General features: G+C 51.0%; 1 protein-coding gene across 3 annotated transcripts in view; it reads left to right on the top strand.

Moving 5' to 3' along the window:
* Window positions 1–18717, top strand: part of IGDCC4 (immunoglobulin superfamily DCC subclass member 4) — a 96720-nt gene that overhangs the window by 49880 nt on the left and 28123 nt on the right. For all 3 annotated transcript variants that reach the window (XM_061999974.1, XM_061999976.1, XM_061999975.1), the window contains exons 5-7: window positions 14317–14451; window positions 17111–17266; window positions 17776–18186. In XM_061999974.1, the coding sequence (XP_061855958.1) occupies window positions 14317–14451; window positions 17111–17266; window positions 17776–18186 (702 nt within the window). The remainder of the gene's footprint in view (window positions 1–14316; window positions 14452–17110; window positions 17267–17775; window positions 18187–18717) is intronic.

The following is an 18717-nucleotide window of genomic DNA, read 5'->3' on the forward strand; positions in this document are numbered from 1 at the left end:
AGACAGCCCTGAATTTGAACTGGCTGTGCATAGCAAAAGAATCCGTTTCCCTATAGCTCTTCTGCCCAGTTGTCCTTTTCCTCCCCCCTCTCCCCCTCGCTTCCCATACGACAGACGTGAATCGTTCCATCTCCTTATCAAAGGCCTTTTCCCTGTAGTGGCAGCAATTAGCACAACCCCCTTGTGTCATATTTGCCTGGCCTGCAAACCCCAAAAGTGTGGTTTCCCTTGAGGGTGTGACTTCCCCGTGACGTGGGGAAGGCTGCTGCATGGCGGTGGCCAAGCACATGCTGGCCTTGCGCAGGCAGGGCAGCGCAGCACAGTGCTGAGAGCGCTGCAGATGTTTTGGCTGTGCAGACTTCATGGTGTAAATTTCCAGACGTTCCCTGGGGAAGCAGCATTTTGAGCTGGAAGGGAAAAGAGCAGACTGGAGAGCAAGATCCAGTCACGCAGCCCTGAAAAGGGAGCCTGCTGCCCAAACAGGGATAACTTGGATTTTCCCCTTGGATCTGCACTGCTCCCCGGTGGAGAGACACACAAGCACATCTGGCAGCTCCATCCCTTCCCCTCTCACCTGGACACATGCAGCCCTGCTGTGCTCTCTGCCAGAAAGAGCATTAGGAGCTGGCTGCAGGATGCCTTTCCCAGGCACCCTGTCTTCATGCTGCCTTTGCGGCTTCTCAGTGAGGCTGTGTCTTACTTCTTGTAGCTTCTTTTTTGAGGGGAAGCAAACTCTGGAGTCCTACTCTGAAGTCTTATATAAAGAATTAATTCCCTGTGTGTCCTGGTTGTTTCCCCAGGTACGTGCCATACACAAGGAAGTGCTGCCATACTGCCATAAAGCAGCTGGCAAAGAGGAGAGGCAGGAGGGCTTGGGGAACGTGACTCTGTGGTCTCAGCAGGTCTCTTTGCCCATCATTTCACTTTTCCCCTCTGTGTCATGCACATACTTACTCTCTGTGTGTTTCTTGGGGACAGGGGCCACCTCTTGCAATGTGGCAATGTGCAGCACACATAACTGTCAGAGGCTGTGTTTCTGCTAGCACAGCACACTTTTTCAAGGACTTAATCTATTCAGGTTTTAAATGACACAAGGAGCGTGGCTCCCCCTAACTCCCATTGCATATTCCCTGCTGAGTGGGCACTGGGAACTGTCTTTTCCATAGCTAACCCAAATTTCACTTCCCAGCAGTTGATCCTGTTATTTTTAGTTGCACAGTGTTGGGGGGTCTTGAAAAAATTCTCCTTTCTCCTTGGTTTTTAATCCTTTTCAATATGTATAAGCAGTGTGGTGTCCCCTAAGTGACCTGAGAGCTTAGCAATTTTAGAATATAATAGAGTTTTGATGGGGCTGGGAGAAGTACAAGAGATTAAAACAAGACCATCTATTTTGAGAGCCTGACCTCACAGCTCCTTGCTGGAGATCTCAGTGTTTGCATTATTGCACATTTAGAGATGGTCATTGTAGAAAAGGGAGCAAAGAGTGGTCTTGGGAGCCAGGACTCTTGGGTTCTCCTTTCCTCTCCGTTGTCAGGCTGCAGAGGAGAATCAGTTCCTCAACATTTTAGTGTCTACCCCTGCAAACAGGGATAATTTAAATGTAATAGCCTTGGAAGTGATGGGTCACTCTGGAGAGTGATGGTGATCCTTTGGTGCTGGAGGTCTGTCTGCTTGGGGGAGCTGGGCACCAAGGTGCACTTGGGGAGGAAGATGCAAGAAAAAACTATAAGAAAAAACTCTTTTCAGTGTTTCAGTGAGGGAGCCCTGGCACAGGCTGCCCAGAGGGGTTGTGGAGGCTCCTTCCTTGGAGGTCTTCAAAACCCACCTGGACACGTTCCTGTGTGACTTTATCTAGGTGACCCTGCTTCTGCAGGGGAGTTGGACTGGATGAGCTCTAAAGGTCCCTTCCAACCCCCACTGTTCTATGATTCTATGCAGATACCTTGTTGTAGGTGTGGAATTTTTCTTCCTTGTGTCCTCTGCATCCTAGTCTTGATCTATATGTGCAGAGTAGTCAGGATTGTGGTGATGTGTTGCTCTGGTGTACGGATAAAACCTTGACCTCAGACCAGGCTGGCAAGAATCAGCATGTGCAGTGCTCTTGCAGGTGTGTGTGCAGTAAATGATCAGGGTCATGGGCTTAGGTACAGCAGGCCTGAGCTCTGGGCTGAGAACGCTGATGAGTCTTGCAGCAGATGAGCACGTCCTCCATGAGCTGGGCTTTAGAACTGTGTTATTAGAGATGACACAGCGAGATTGCCGTTGGCAGAACATCATTTACGTTGACAGTTGCAGCAGCTTGCTGCATCAGTGTCCCAAGAAATGTATTTTTCAGCCAAATATTTGTATGAAGCACGATAACAGGGACAGAGCTCGGAGGCAGCTGAGACGCCTTCACCTTGCTTGTCATTCTTTTGGTGTTTGTGCCGCAGCCACTTGCGAGCGCCAAGGGCCAGAGCCTGCTTCTGGGTGGTTCCTGCTCCAAAGAGCTGCAGGAGAATGGAGCTCTGGAACGGGCTGAGCTTTGGGGATGGTGTGGGGGGACGGTGCTGATGAAATGAGCAGCGCTCGCAGTTGGCCGCCACCTCGCAGGAACAGACGTGCCGCTACCGCAAGTGGCTCCTCAGTCCCGGCATGTGCGAACGACGTGCTGGATGCCGGGCTGGCGCTCAGCCCGAGCCCCTCCCCCGGGCTCTGCTCCTCTGCAGCTCTCAGCATGGGTACCCTACAGTCCAGGCACAGGGAGCTTCACACTGGGGTCAGTGCTGTTCTGGTCTGACCTCCCTGACCGCAGCTGGATGTTGGTGCCCCGTCCATGGCGAAGGGCAGCGTGGGGTGATGGTCCCAGTCAGGGGTGACCTTCCTCCAGCAGGAACCTGTGTGACAGAGGCAAGCATGAGTCCTGTGATGGCATTGCAAGGCTAGAGCTTGCCCAGCTGTGTTTGTGGGCACAGGTGGCTGCTAAAGGCTGTGCTTCTAGGAGGCAAGGGGGTCATGGAAATGCATGAGAAAGGAGCTGTGGGGTGGGATAAGGCAGCTGTATTTTTAGTGAGCTGTTGATTTAACCAGCAGGTGATGCTTCGTCTCTGGAGAAGGGCACATCCCAGTTCTAGCCTGCAACTGCTCCATCCCTGTTCCTTGTGCCTTGTCTAACCAGGCACAGACTTCTGCTGCTTTTCCTTTAGCATCCTGTTCTGTGTTTGCCCCTTGCATTCTCACTGCTAGTGGTGAAGCAGGGAACCGCTCTCCACTTGACATCCCAAAAGCTCAGGCACGAGGACTCTGTTTATGTGTGTTGTGAAGCTCTGGTTTCCCAGGCAGCAGGTATCTGAAGCTGTTTGCATAATGCATCTGCTGGGTTGTGAAAAATACTCTTGGTCCTGCTCTGTGGCAAAGGATGCTGAACAAACCACAGTGAATTCCGAATGGCAAGATCAAGGAGGCGATAAGACAGCATTTCTAGCTTAATAAACAGATCTTTAAAGCTAGAAGTGACCTCCTGCTTAGCATGAGCTGTAAACTTTCCCTCCGTCCCTTTTTTACTGAGCCTAGCAGTGGAGCAGGACTGAGACCGTGGGGTTTTTTTTGGGTGAAACTTGTGAAGGGCTGGTGCAGACATGTGTCAGGCACCCACCCAAACAGACAGCTCTGTGCATGGCTGCAGTTCGTGGGGGGCCAGCACACATCACACCACTCACATGGCCCAGGGAAAGCTGCTCAGAGCTCAAGTGTCAGCAGCCTGTTCCCGGGAGCCCGAGGGGGAGTTTCAGCTCAGCTGTCTGTGAAGTTTGCTGGGGCTATGATATGCCACGCTCCTGACAGCTCTAGCAGCCTGCAGTGACAGAGGGTTTGATACAAAATTCAGAGCCCTCACCTCCCATTAAGCAGAACAGCTAAGCCCGGGGTTGGCGCTGAAGTGAGTGGCAACAGAAGTGTCAAGGATAATAGAGCAGAACAAGGGATATACAGCTGGGGATAGGTGAGCTGTTTCCAGGTCCTGGGGGGAAACTGGTCTCTCCGTGGCTGTGCATTGGAGCTGTCAGGTGTGGCCAGACTCATGTGTTACAGGCAGCTCTGCCTCGGATTCCTGACGGCTGGGGCTGGTTTGTGGTCCCCCAGTGTTCTCTACATCCATCTCTTATTAATCCAGACCCCTTGTGCTTTTGAGGCTTCCTGCAAAAAGAGCTGATGTTTGGTGAGGCCCTGACTGAAGCAGGGTTTAAGTAGCAGTCTCCATTCAGCTCCTCTCTCAGAGTCTTTCGGTAGTGGTGAAACCCTGTGGTGCATCAGCACATGGGCACTGCAGGGATCACACCTGGCCTCTCCTGGAGGGTGCTGAACGGGCTGTGCCTGCACAGTGAGGCTGGAAGGGAGCTAAGAATAGAGATCATAATTAGGTCAGCAGCTTGCAATGGGCTGTGGGACAGGAAGGTTGATGTTACTGGGTTCCTGATGGCACTTGTTAATTATTAATGGCCTGTTAGAGCACAGCCCCAGTAACTCTCTGCAGTTGAGGGCTATTGGTGACCCATGGTGCTTGCAGCATCCTACAGCTGGAGTGCAGGTGTGGCAAGTGTCCAGAGGCATAGCATGGGCATTGCTTTAGTCACAGGACAGACATCATGGAGGAGGCTTGTCCCGGTCTCCAAGAACCACCAGTATCTGCAGACCCAGTGGTGCTAAGGGACAAGAATGAGATGAGTCAGCCCAGATCACAGGGAGGGCTGAACCAGGAGCTGCTTTGAGCCCCTGCTTGGATAATCTCAGGTGTCAGGGATTGCTCAGGACACAGCTGGGAGTTCAGAAACTCAGAGATGCTCTTGCCCAACTCTGTTTCCAGTGCAGCCAAGGGACAGTGCCACGTGGCTTGTGAACAAGGGTGAGAAGCAGGAAAAGAGAAGAGTGGGCTAAGGAGGGGCAGGTGGTGTTAGCAAACACCATGTGTTCAGGCACAGCCTTAGACAGATCAGGGCTCTCTGTGACACTCAGCAAAAGTCCAGCCAGAGGGCTTTGACACAATCTGTGGCTACCACTAATGGTCTTTCCCCATGGAAAGCCAGCTTTCCTTCCAGACTTTTCCTAGAAACAGCTTTGCATTGTCCTGAGTTAATGCAGATGCATCCATCTGCTTTTAGTGCTTCCTTCCAAGTTGGCAGTCTCTTTGCTGCCAGACTGTGTTACTGTAGGCTCCCAGCATGTTGTGTGTTCGAAGCTTAGCTCCTAGGAAGCATTCTGCATACCTGGCATCAGGGAGACCAGCTATGAGGTGGCTTCCCACAATGTTTCTCTTCTCAAAGCTCTGCATAACAATAATGTAACCAAGCCAGACCAACTAGGGCAGAGCACAAGGCCTGCTCACAGAGGAAGCAGGTTGTGTCCCGTCGCACAGCCCAGGGCCCCAGCCTGTTCCCTCTCCCTGTCGTTAGATGTAAGTGAATTGCAAATAGATCTGATGTTGCAAATAAATCTGAATTGCAAATAGAACTGATGAAGTAGGTGTCAGCCCCTGGGAGACATCAGCCTCTGAGCACCAGGGGGAAGCTACTGGAGTGGAAAGGCTCCAGTCACTGAGACAAGGTGAGGTGACTGAGTAAGGAGGAGCTTTGGGGCTTATGACCCGGGAGCCAGAAGAGTCTTCTAATTCTCATAGGAAGCAGCAGCTCTGTGTGCAGTGAGGCTCTGGGCCTGTGTGGCTGCAGCACCTCTGGTTTATTTTGCCTCATTCCCTTGGAGCAGTGCAGATGTTCTGTGTCCAGTCCTGGGCTCCCCAGCTCAAGAGAGACAGGGAACTGCTGGAGAGAGGCCAGTGCAGGGCCACCAAGATGCTGAGAGGATGGAACATGTGTGTGAGAGAGAAAGGCTGCAGGCCCTGGGGCTGTTGAGCCTGGAGAAGAGAAGCCTGAGGGGAGACCTCATCAACACTTACAAGTACCTAAAGGGTGGGTGTCAGGAGGATGGGGCCAGTCCTTTTTCTGTAGTGCCCAGGGACAGGACAAGTGGTGATGGACACAAGTTGGAACAGAAAAACTTCCCCTAAACACAAGGAGCAAGTGCTTTGGTGCTGAGGTGAGGAGCCCTGGCCCAGGCTGCCCAGGGAGGGTGTGGAGGCTCCTTCTCAGGAGGTTCCCAAACCCACCTGGACACGTTCCTGTGCCCCCTGAGCCAGGGGAACCTGCTTTAGCAGGGGTTGGGGCTGGAGCAGCTCTGCAGGGCCCTTCCAACCCCCACCATGCTCTGTGGTGCTTGCAGGCAGTGTCTGGGGAAGGGAGCAGGAGTGCCTCATGCAGGCTGTCTGGCTCCCATCCCGCTTGGCGTGATGGAGAGAGCTCCAAATGCGTGTACTCAAACACAGCCGATGTTGACAGCTTTACAGGAGGTGGAGTGGTGGGCAAAGCACACTCTGACTGCTTTGCAGCAGAGCTAAATGTACCCTAGATGTGTAATACGCCATACCCTGAAGGACCAAGGGTTTGGGAGTGGGGGAAGAACCTCCTAAAACTCCAGGGCTATTCCTGGAAACCTGCCACTGCTCAGCCTCTTTCTGGGCTCCTGGTTACGTGTCATTGAGGGTGTCATGAAAGGATTTCATTCCTGAGCTGAAGCCTATTAGCTCTATAAAGCAGTGGAGGAGAATGAAGGAGGACAGCCTGGTGGTCCTTCTCCATGTCTGGTTGAGGACGTGTGTGCTCTCTAAGCTTCCACAGGACAGAGCTGGGGAAGAGAAGTTTAACAGGCTGTTTCTCAAGCAAAGGGAAAAGCAGCTCCTAGGGCAGCTCCTTCTGCCACATTGAGGGTGTTACATGCTCTGTGGAGACACCCCAGAAGCTGTAGCAGGTGTGTGAAGAGTGTGTGCAGGTAGTAAATGAACACACCTCATCCAAATTCATTAGTCTGCCTCCTTTCCTTTTAATTAAACCATGGTTGTGCATTTTATCTGTTAAATTCTCCATGTGGCACACACATACCTGCAGACAGTACAGGAGCAGGTTTTGTGCCTGCTGCTGGAAGTGTAGGTTGCACTGTATGTTTTGGCATCAGTTTGCTGACTTCTTCATTGGGGATTTTGTGACAGCAGGTTGAGATGCAAGGGCTGTATGTGGAGATCTCTTAATAGCACTAAGAAAGTGATTGAACTTTTGTCTTTTAATCATTTATGCATGTTTCTCTGTGTGCTGCTTTAAAGGTGACAACTGATGTGTAACTCCTGCTGCAGCACTAAGTAAGTAGGAAGGGAGACTGTGCCCATTCCAAGCTGTGGAGAGAAATTCTTCCCCATTGAGTTTTTCAGTTCAGTGCTTACACTGACAAATGTATAACTGTTTATAAAATGTTTTGAAGATGTAAAGTGAAAAGACAATAGAGGCCTGATTTTCTGAGCTCATTTATATTACTGGGCAGAAACAAACCCCCTATTACATCAATGTAGTGTCACTTATGCAATAAAAGCAGGTTCCTTTTCAGCCTCCTTTCTGAGATGACTCGTGTGCTGATGACCCAGGCACGCTGCAGCTGCCTGAGAAGGGGAAGAAAGAAACATTTCTGATGACAGAGACTAAGGGCACTGACAGATTGCACTGGGCCAACTTTTGCAGTCCTACTGCCCAAGCACTGTCAGTGCTGGAGTTTCTGCTGAGGCACACCTCTAAAAGCTGCTACAAGGCTTGTGAACCAAAGCTTGAGCCTCTGCAGCGGAGGAGAGGTCTCAAGGCTGAGAACTGTTGAAGCAATACCAAATGTCTGGTGAATTGAGTCCCTAATCTTGTAACCAGAAGTGTAATCCCTCCTCAGCCTCAGTGGTGGAGGAAAACAGAACTTGGTCCAAACTGCCACAGTGACTTGTATAGCAGAAGTGGGAGAAAAACCTAAAAATGGCCTTTTTTGGAAAGGATGTGTGGCTGTGAGAGCTGAGTTAGGGGAGAAGAGGCACCAGTGTTTGGCCTGTGATGCTCTGGGGAAGCCTGACTGCAGGGCATTGGAGGGGCAGCACCTCCTCTCTGGCCACCTCTGAAAAATCACTGGTGCCAGTCCTCTCTGGACTGATCTGCTTTCCTGTTTGCAAAGCTGTAGTGCATTGCTGTTCAGATGAGAACACTTACAAAAGCAGAAATTCACGTAGCTAAGCATGTTTAAATGTCTGACTTTGTTTCTGTTGCCCCCAAAGCAAATATGGCAAAGTGTTAGGATACAGTTAGGCAAGTGTCCTGCCTCAAGGTGTTACGTTGCCTGTCCTGGATCTAACCCAGGAGCAGAAATAAACTGTAGATAAATTTCCAGCATGGTTTAAAGGGAGGAGGATGGCAGGTGTGCAGGATTTTTTTTCTCTCCTCTGTGGTTGCTGTCAGCTTTCTCCCTGAGCAGTCCAGGAGGTCTGTGAGTTGTCTGAGAAAAAGGACAGAGCCAGGGAGTGGGAGTGAGACATCCTCTGCAAACACAGCGCCTGCGTTTTGGAAGGTGTGTGCTTTGCAATGGGTAATTTGCTCTTTTATTGTCTGCAGAATAACAGCAGTGACAGCATTGACTTTCTCTAATGAACAGCTGCTCAGTGCTAGAATCTATTCCCGCAGGAGGCTCGCAGGGATGAATAAGGTTTCATGCTCCTCCTCCAGAGAGGGTGAGAAAGTTCGCAGAACAGAAGATGGTTGGATATCTGCAGACCTTGTACTGCTGACAGCTGAGAGCTGAGTGTGTCACCATGCAAGTCATGTTTAACCTCCCAGCACTTTTGCTGAGGCAGAGTGTTTATAGAGTCGGGAGAGAGGTGTTAGTTCCCATCCAAGAAGTCATCCTCTTGTCACTGAAAACCACCGTCACAAATTGGCTGAACAAAAGAACATTTTCCTCCTGTTGCACCGTCTGAGTTCTTGGCTGATATTGTGCACTAAGAAGAGCAAGGACACGGGAGAGGATAGCTGATGAATTATGGATGCATTCGAGGCAGGCCCAAGTTGTAAACTCTTGGAGTTTGAAATCTCTCATGTATGCTATATCTCAAGCCATAACTCCAAATAAACACGCTGAGCTTTGTCCCAAGCAGCTCCCCGTGGTGCCTCCCTTCACATCCCCGCTGGCAGCTCCCCTTTGCTTTGAAACAGTACAGATTGGGTTTGTAGAGCTGAGGCAGCCTGTGTGCTGACATCTCTCTGGCACACTCACTGTCCAAGGTTCCCTGTGCTCCCTCCCTCACCTCTTCTTTGGTTTTATAATAAATACCCTTGATCATAAGCGATTAGTTGTGTTTCCTCTGTGCTCAGGACCATGTCCTGGAGCCCAGACACTGCCCATGGGAGCAACGGTACAGACAATTTCGCCTGACTTTCCAGCCTTGTGACAGGGAAGTGGAGAAAGGCATAAAGAGAGAAGTCTGCTGCAGTGAGTTGTTCATAAACAGTAGAACCTCAGGGAGTATTTTGAGATACCTCTGCAGTGAGTCTTGTGGTAGCACCCCTGCCTGTCTCCCTGTGCAGATACAAGCATGTGCGTGGGCAGATGGGCTGTGCACGGAAAGAACTGCCTTGTCTGTCTCTTTCAACACCCAGAGGATTTCTCTCAGCCCCAGTGCACTACTCTGAGTCATCCCAGGGCTGCGTTCGACACCCCACAGGTGGGGTTTTTGTGAGAAACAAGAGGAATGAATGGATCCATCTGATTCAGAAGGGCAAAAAGTCCACAAAGGCAGTCAGTGACAGCGAACTTGGGTATGAGGCCAAGGTTTGTGCCTTGGGCTTTGCAAAGCTGTGGCCTAGAGCAGTTCTGCTACTTGGAGTGACAAAACAAAGCTTGGCGGGGTGAGGAGGGAAGAGATCTCAAAGCTCAAGTTTTAAATAGCAGCACTGTGAAAGCTTTTAATAGCACAGAATGGACAGCATGGTGCAGGTGCATCCAGTGACCTGGTTTTGTTCAGGCAGTGAAAGATGTCTTGGAAACTGAAGCTGTTTTTCCTTTGGTTCTAACAGTATTTCCTCTTGACCTGAAATTACCTTAATGGCAGCGGAGGCAAAAAAGCTCACATTGATTTTACTCTTTGATGTTTGTTGGAGTCCCCTGTGTGGAGGTTTTCCTGGTTAGCTTTAGTACTGCTCTTGGGAACTCTTCAGACCAAACAAAACCTTTGTTTTGTAGCAGTTAAGGTGTGATCCATCCTATCCAACCAGCCTGTTGGGACAGCAGGTGAAAAGTGTATTCTAATGGAGGGTCTCAGTTTAAAGAGGAGCTTGACTTGTACAGTTACTCCAAGACCCCCAGAGGGAAGTGCAAAGCTGGAGAGAAATGAGTTTGTGTGTGCTAGAGGTGTATGGGGCATTCATCCATGCACACAGCCAGGAATGCACTGGGAAAGCAAGCTTGGGTTTGTAACACAGCTTCAACAGTAATCATCAGCAAACAGAGGTGAACTCTGAGCTAATATGTTTTCCCAGGAGCTTTCCAAGGCTGAAACCAGAGTTTTGGCTGAGGGAGAAGGAAGCAGAAATGGATGTTTGAGTTAGGGATCCCTGTGGCTGTTGGCATTCCTGGTTGTCAGACTTTGAGTGTGTCAGCAAGTACTGATAGCCACTGTCCTTACAGCTTCTGCAGGGTGAGTGGTAAGTGGCTAGTTGCCAGCCCTTTTGGGTCACCAGGACAAGCTTCTGCTGACTTGTTACCTGGCCATCAGTGAGCTCCTGCCTCTTTCCCTTCCTGAGCACCCAGGGTGCAGGCTGGGCAGCACATGCTGCCGCTGTGGGACTGCTTGGGGTGAGGGTGGTGAAGTGTTTCCTTGGTTCATTCCCAGGCAGGAGGACCGTGAGGCCTCAGGTACAGGTGCAGTTACAGGCTGTTCCTTTTCAAGGCGGCTCTGCTAAACCAGGAGCTTGCGGAGCTGTGCTGGTGACTCCTGGGGCTGTTTCAGAGCAGGAGTTTGTGCAGCTTGTAAAACCCCTCTCCTAGCAACTGGCAGCAGTACAAGGCAGTTCTCTGTGCACCAAGTGATGTGGGACAAGTGCCTTCCCGTGGAGTTCCTTAACCTGTGAGATGCCTTTGCCAGCAGGGACTCGCGGCCGTGCACCTGGATACGGCAGAGGAATATTCAAGTCAGGTTTGAGGAGATTTCTCTCTTTGTCTGCCCTAAGCCTGGTGGAGAAATCTGCTTGAAAATCTGGCAGGGAATATATTGCCATCTGGCTGGTGTTATTTTTTACTGTGGATGTGTTTTTTTCTCCCCAGCACTGCAGAAAAGGACAGCTTTATGCACACAGACATGTTTCAGCCGTGTCCTGCCCACCAAGTACCCCAGCAGCTGGTGGTGTTGGATAAAGCAGCTCACTTGCTCCCATGATGGGCTGGAAATCTGTCCCCATATACTTCTGCTCCCAGAACCTTGGGTGTATGCTGCTGCCCTGGCCATTTTCATCAAAAGTTGTCATGGAGCCACAATGGCTAATGGGTCTCCAGGGTGGGCAGATGAGGCTGCTGGGCCTGTGGTCTGTGGAGATGTGTGACTACATGCAGCCATGCTACCAGTCCCTCAGCAGAGAGCCACTCCTCACCTGGCTCTTTTGTACCTCTTTCCTGAGCTCACTCTTAAAACCAATCTCATCACACCTCATTGGGTTCTCCTGTGTCCCAGCACTAGGGCCTTCACTGGAATGGCTGCTGTAAAAGCCTTTTGCTTTGCTTCTGGTGCTTTCTCATGTGTTTCTTTAAAAATCCTGACTGGAAAGCTCCTTCTCCTTGTTCTCCAGTGTTGCTTCACCCCTGTGTGCAGTAAGGGTAAGAGAAAGGGCAGGGGCCTCACAAGAGCAGTGTGCTGAGCAGCCTCACCTGTCCAGCCAGGTCTCGCTGGAGTCCCTGCGCTCAGTTGTGTTGCAGGACTAATGATTACTCGTGGATTTTAGTGCTTTGTGGAACTGGTGCTGGTCTTAGAAGAAAGCTGCTGTTCAGAAGAGCCTTGTGTTTCACTGATCCTTCAGCTTATGTGCCTGTTGTGGAAGCCCTGTGCCTGCTTTTGCACTAAGCCCATTTTCTGTCTCGGTAGTTCTCAAGCCCAGCCTTGGCGCCGCAGTTGAGAGCGGGCAGGACTTTGATCTATTTGTCAATGAGGCCGCTGAATCCATAGTCTGCTGTGGTTTCTTGTCCCTGTTCTGTCCCCCAAGTTGTCCTCCTGCAGCTGGATGTGGCTGAAGGACAATGTGAACAGCTCAACCTATGTGCTTGTGGCACAGCCCTGGCCAAGCCCACACCGTGCTGTGAGCACATGAGGTTGTATGCACTGTACACACCCCAGTGTGCATTGTGCTTGTTCCACTGCAAGGAGGATAGCTGGCTTGGCTCTTCCTTCATGCCCTGTGGCAGCTGTTATTGCCAGGGTTTGCCCAGGGCTGGGGTTGCAGGATGGTGTGGTCCAGCCTTGCCCCAGGTGGGGACCGTGGCCGCTCCTCGGTCTCTGCTTCCATCTGCTGGACAAGCACTGGCTCCTGCTCTCCTGTTTTCCAACAGTGCCTTGGGGATTTCACTGGCTCCTTTTAACCTGTGCTACATAATGCTACATATGGAAATCCCTTTCACACATGTATGGACTAGAAGAAAATGTCTGTGTTGAACCAGCTCCCCTAGAATGGGGGTGGCCGTGAGCCAGCAACGTGCCCTCGTGGGCAAGAAGGCCAGTGGCTTCCTGGGGGGCATCAAGAGTGTGGGCAGCAGGTCCAGGGAGGTTCTTCTCTCCCTCTGCTCTGCCCTGATGAGGCCTCTTCTGGAGTCCTGTGTCCAGTTCTGGGCTCCCCAGCTCAAGAGGGACGGGGAACTGCTGGAGAGAGGCCAGGGCAGGGCTACCAAGGTGCTGAGGGCTGGGTGAGCTCTGTAGGACCATTCCCACCCCCAGCACTCTGGGATTCTGTGGATTCTTTTTGGCAAGACTTCTGTGCTTCAGGCAACAAGCCTGGGGATGGGCTGAGTGCAGTGTGTTCAGTGCAGTGATGTGCAGCCTCCTGCCATGCAGGCAGGTGTGCTGAGGCCAGAGCTCCTCAGATTTGTATTCACAAGAAAGTCAAGTATGAGTGAGCCTTGCTTGGATGGCACGTGAATGGCCATTGTTGGTCTGGCTAGAGGTCCAACCATTGCAGTGCCAGCTCCAAAAGCAACCAAAGCAGATGCAAGGGGAAAGCATGTAAAAAAATCTGAGCAGGGAAGACATGGTGCTTTCCTTGGGCATCTCCATCAGCAACTGACACTCAGGAATGTGGGAACATCTTGGGCTGGGAACTGCAGTGAGACCCTTGTAATCAACATATGGTAAATGTGTCCTTTGTGAGCTTGTTTGAACCTCTTGTTTTTCAAACTCTGCAGCATCTTTTGGCAGTTTGTACTGTGCAAAAAACCTCTTGCTTTTCTTTGAGACCTGCTGCTAACAAGTTTCTCTGATAGATCAACACCTGGAGCAGGCCTAAGAATCACTTGTAGTGTAACATCAAAAGTGTCTCTGAGTTAGATGTATTTGGGAGAGCTGCAAGAACAGGGTCATGAACAGTCTGGTGTGCTTGAGAGCACCCCAGTGTTATTTCATCTGACAACAGAAATTTGGATACTGCAAAGGCATTTCCTTAACCTGCCCTTAACCTCTGCTCAGCAGGGGCCAGACGCAGGGAAAAGGTTCATGTCAAGCAAAATAATCCCCATCCCGCCAGGACATTGTGCAATGCAGCCTCTAGACCTTCCTGGAAACGGTGCTTGATTGATGTGTTAGCTGTCTGTGCACATCTAAGCTAAATAGCCCACTCTAATGACTGATGGAGCCTCTGTGCTGTCAGGTGAAGGCCTGGACACCGGGGCATGACCTCTGTTGCTTCCTGTCTACAGTACAGTGTGTGGATGTCAGGATTTCTGGAGCCAGGTCACTAGATTGGTTCTGAGCTCTGACAGTGCCCTGGCAGAGGGAGAGGTTGCTGTTACGGTTTTGAGCTGTGACAGTGCTTTGGCAGAGGGTGAGTTGTGTTGCTGTTGCTCCTTTTGAGGACAGCAGCTATCTCATTTCATCCCATCAACAGACATCCATTTAGCAGCAGAAGAAACTCTTTCTTTTCCATGTGAGAATCCTGATAGGAATTTTTACTAGGGCCAGCATGATTAGAGTAAATCTACAGGGGACCCCTTTGTTCATTTCTTTAGCAGAACAATCTGTAGCCATGTAAAAGCAAGACCTGACCTGCCTTCTCCCGATGGGCCTGAGCCGTTACCACGCGTGGGGAAGCAGGGCTGAGGTGTCTGAGCTTTTTCCAGCCTCTCGTTATTCTGGGGGCTTTGCAATTTGGAAGGACAGACTTTTCTTTCTCTTCTTTTTGCCATCAGGTTCCCAGTCAGCAGGAGGAGATGTCACCATCGTCGCTGCTCCGGAGAACACCACGGTGGTGGCTGGGGAGAGCGTGGTGATGGAGTGCATGGCGGCTGCTGATCCCACCCCCTTCGTCTCCTGGATACGGCAGGGTGAGCATGAGGGACAGAAGGAAGCTTTTGTTGTCAAGAAGAACCTGTGGATGCTTTATATTTTAAAAGTGGAGGAGTCTGTGGGTCAGGGAGGGTGTTTGTTACATGGAGACCTAAGGACGCAGGCGGTGTCACAGTAGAGGGTGTCCTTGCTGAAACTGCTGCTACTAATTGAATGTAGGAGGTCACAGAGCATCCAGTTCACTTCATAGCTGTTTGACTTGTGAAATGCACAAAGTTTTAGTGCCTGGATGCCTTTTGATCTAAATTAGTCACCCTTGTATGAGTTAGAGCAGTGAAGGTCATGAGATGGAGTCAGGTCTGTGCCACTCCTCCGGGGACTCAGAGGTTAGTGGGGACTCTGTGGAACCTGCCATTACATTGGAGAAATAACTTAACATTATCCTGCAGGATTATAAGACATGATAAGATCTGTTAATCCTTGGAGGCTTTTATTCAAAAACCTTACTGTGCTCAGACTGGTAATGGAAGGATCCAGAAGATACTTGTGTCTTATCAGAGGTGTCCAAATGAGCCAGGCTGGCACACGTTACCCAGGGCTGACAGCCTCAGGCACCAGTAGGATGTCACTTCAGTGAGTGTCACATCCCTCAGATGTGTTTTGGAGGCTCTGACTGAAGACTTTTCTCAGCTCAGGAGTCAGTTCTCTCCCAGAAAAGGCTCTCAGTCATTTTCATAAATCAGGGTCATGATTTAAGACACTTCTCCCCTCTAACTGTTTGTTGTGGTTGGTCTTCAGCCCAGACTTGTCCACAGGCAGTGATTTCAGTGTGTATAAATATTTCCTCTTCCCCACAAAAAAAGGAGAAAGAAAACCCCAACCTCAGAGGATATGACTTTGGAAATCAAATCAGCAAGGATTAAATGTTCTGGCAGAAATGTTTCTGGTTTATCCCGTGCACTTCACAGTCACAAACACTCAGCTGCCCCATACTAGGTCATTGTGTTACCAAGAGCTACTGATGCCCATAGTGGAGTAGATATCATCAGAGTTAATTCTCACTATGAAAGCTTTTTGGATAGGGGGTAGAGGAGGGAGAAGGTGAGGAAAGGGTGGTGAAATAGTTCCTTGCATGATTTGAAATGTTTACTTGGTTCCCCTTCTGCTTCTTGGTGTGGACTCTTCACTTAGAAAAGATGGATGAATGTTTCTAGCAGTTCTGTGTTATACAAGCACGTTTCTCTCCAAGCCTTCATTAAGGAGCAGGCTGGATTACTGGACAATTAGTCATGTAGGTTATAACAAGGGTTGTACCTCCAGGTTGCCAGTTTGGCTCTTGCCGGCCTTGGTGGTGTCAGCTAATTGCTACCATCTGGAGTTAGATTGACAAACTGCTCCAGTGCAAGTGGGGTGCACAGCTTTCTTCCTCCTCTGAGCGTGGAGCCACTGAAGTGTGAAGCCATCTAAAGATCCCCAAAATGGATGGTGGAGGAGGGGCAGAGGATCTCATTTCAGCTGCATTCCCTGCTGATGGTGCTAAGTAGGTGCAGCTGCTCACAGTAGAGAGCTTGCTTCTGTCTGGAGGTACAGGCTCATCAGAATCTCTAAGAAGTAAAGGCAGGCCAGTGGTGAGGTTTTGCTGGCTGAAAGACATTAGTGCTTCTGCAGGTGGAGAGGGATGAGGTCTGGTGTTGCCTAGGTACTGCACAAACTGGCTGTCTGGCTCAGTCTGCCAACTTGTGCCAGAGCTGGCCATGAGTTCCTGACCTCACATCCAGGCTTTTCTTTGTCCAGACTGTGCTTGCCCACACTCTGTCCCCAGCTCTTGGCTTTGCTGCCCCACACTCATTCAGAGGTACCGATGCCATGGTGCCCATGTCTCTCACATCAGAGCAGTGCTGAGAATAAGCAATGCCCAGCACCAGCCTACTGCCTTGTCCATGACATGCTGAAGAGCTTAGAAGCTATTTGAAGTTGCAGAAGGATGTCTCAGCTTCTGGCCAGGAGGCCAGAGCCATCCTTTCCTCCAGCTCTACTCAGCAGTGCTGAGCAACTAGCCAGGGGCATGCGGAGAGGGCAGCCCATGTCTCTGACCCAAGCAGCACAGCCCCAAGGAGAACCAGCTGTCTTCCTGATACCTTTAGAGATCAGGAGCTAAGCTGAGGGCACAAAAACGAATCAGGAAGCTCAGTAAATTTGGTTCCTGTCTGGAACCCAGTGGAGGGAAGAACCAGCCCTGGAGCTGTTTGTTAGTGATTCAGCACTCTTGTGTGCAGGAGCGAGGGGTGGAGGTGTGTGTGCTTGGTGCACGGGGTGGGGGGGGGGGGGGGGGGGTCAGTAGGCAGATCCAGCAGCTGTTCCAAATGTGTGTTTGCATAGCTTTCCCTTGTGAATGTGCATTCCTGGGGGGGCTCATTGCAAGCATACTCTAACCATCAGAGGCTATTTTGATCCAAACCCAAACCTTTTCAGTTATTAGAGGCTAAACTAAACCTTGGGGCAACATTGGCTTGGGCTGGCTGATGCTCAGTCAAGCACTGAGGAGTGTCCCAGCAGGAACCCTGCTCTGCTTTGGGATCTGGGGGTCTCTGCACTCCCCAGCTGTCATCCTGGCTCTAGTAAGATGCATTGTTTACAAACCCTCATCAAGGGCAGCTTGGGGCTCCTTCCCACATTCGTGCACGTTTCTCCTTGCAGATGGAAAGCCTGTTTCCACAGATGTGATAGTGCTGGGCCGGACAAATCTCCTCATTCCTTCCAGCCAGCCCCATCACTCAGGGGTGTACGTGTGCCGTGCTAACAAACCCCAGACCAGGCAGTTCGTTACAGCCGCGGCTGAGCTCCGCGTCCTCGGTGAGTAGAGAGCGGGATGAATGCTCCACATAGCCTTAGACTACCTGCACCAACATCCAGGAGCTCCCCAAGGAGTTGCATCTGTGGCTTGTGCTGGGTAAGAAGGAAGCCAGGTTAGAGCCAGGAGGCCCTGGGGTTGGGCATGTCTCAATGAGAGACTCACTGCTTTAATTTGGGGTTTAGTTCCTGGTATTTACTGACCTGTTTTGTGCCTTGTTCTCCAGGGATCCCCCGTGGAAATGTGTATCACCAGTTAACTTTCAGTGTGCTGGAGGCCAGCAGGGAGAGCAGCCTAGGATCAGGGAACACAGCACATGATTGAGACAGAATTTATGTTGCCTTTTGGACAGAGTGTAAATTAAGCCTCTAGAGTCTGCCTAGCAAATCCCATCTCGTAAGCAAAGCCGCTACTGAATAAAACATAGCACTGAGTGGGGAGGAGAAGGGATTTGCTTTGCTATCTGTTCCTCCTCCTCCTCCTTTCATTAACTCTTCCTGTCTCCTCCCAGCCACCCCCAGCATCTCCCAGGCTCCCGAAACCATCTCTCGCACGCGTGCCAGCACGGCTCGCTTCGTGTGCAGGGCCGAGGGCGAGCCAGCCCCTGCCATCCACTGGCTGAAGAACGGCCAGACCATCCTCTCCAACGGCAGGGTGAAGGTGCAGAGCAGCGGCAGCCTCGTCATCAACCAGATCGGCCTGGAGGATGCCGGCTACTATCAGTGCGTGGCCGAGAACAGCCTGGGCACGGCCTGTGCCACCGCCAAGCTCTCGGTCATCGTGCGGGAGGGGTTGCCCAGCGCTCCCAAGAAGGTGTCGGCTGTCTCTCTCTCCAGCACCACGGTCCTGGTGTCCTGGGAGAGGCCAGAGCACAACAGCGAGCAGATCATCGGCTTCTCCCTGCATTACCAGCGGGCTGTGGGTAGGTGTTAGCTGCCTGTGCAGCACAGCTGTGTGCAGGTACCAGACAACGAGGCACAGGGTGACTTTCTTTGCCAGTGCAAGTGCAAGGCAATTCAACTTAGTTCAGCCCTTTCCACGGCAGGTAAAGAAATTTTCTCTTGGGATCAGCATCAGCCTGTGAGGGAGCCTGTGGATTAACTCCCATGTACTAGCTTGTTGACCAGTTGTAATGTGTCCACGTAGCTGAGTTGTCTGGATCTGCTCTGGAGACGTTCAAACCCAGCTGGCTGAGTTCCTGTGTGCCCTGCTCTAGGTGGTCCTGCTCTGGCAGGGGGGTTGCACTGGATGAGCTTTCCAGGTCCTTCCAACCCTTAACATTCTGTGATTTTAGGAAGACCAGGCAGTTGTGGAAATCTCTCTTTGTTTTATGTGCAAAAGGTGTGATTGTTAATGGACATGTGAAACAACCACATTGTGTTCAGGAGTAACCACTACGTTATTCACACCCAGAATCTGAAGTGAGGGACTCTGAGAGTCTTTACAAAGAGCC

This window comes from Colius striatus, chromosome 7 (genome assembly GCF_028858725.1).
Source record: "Colius striatus isolate bColStr4 chromosome 7, bColStr4.1.hap1, whole genome shotgun sequence".
NCBI lineage: Eukaryota > Metazoa > Chordata > Aves > Coliiformes > Coliidae > Colius > Colius striatus.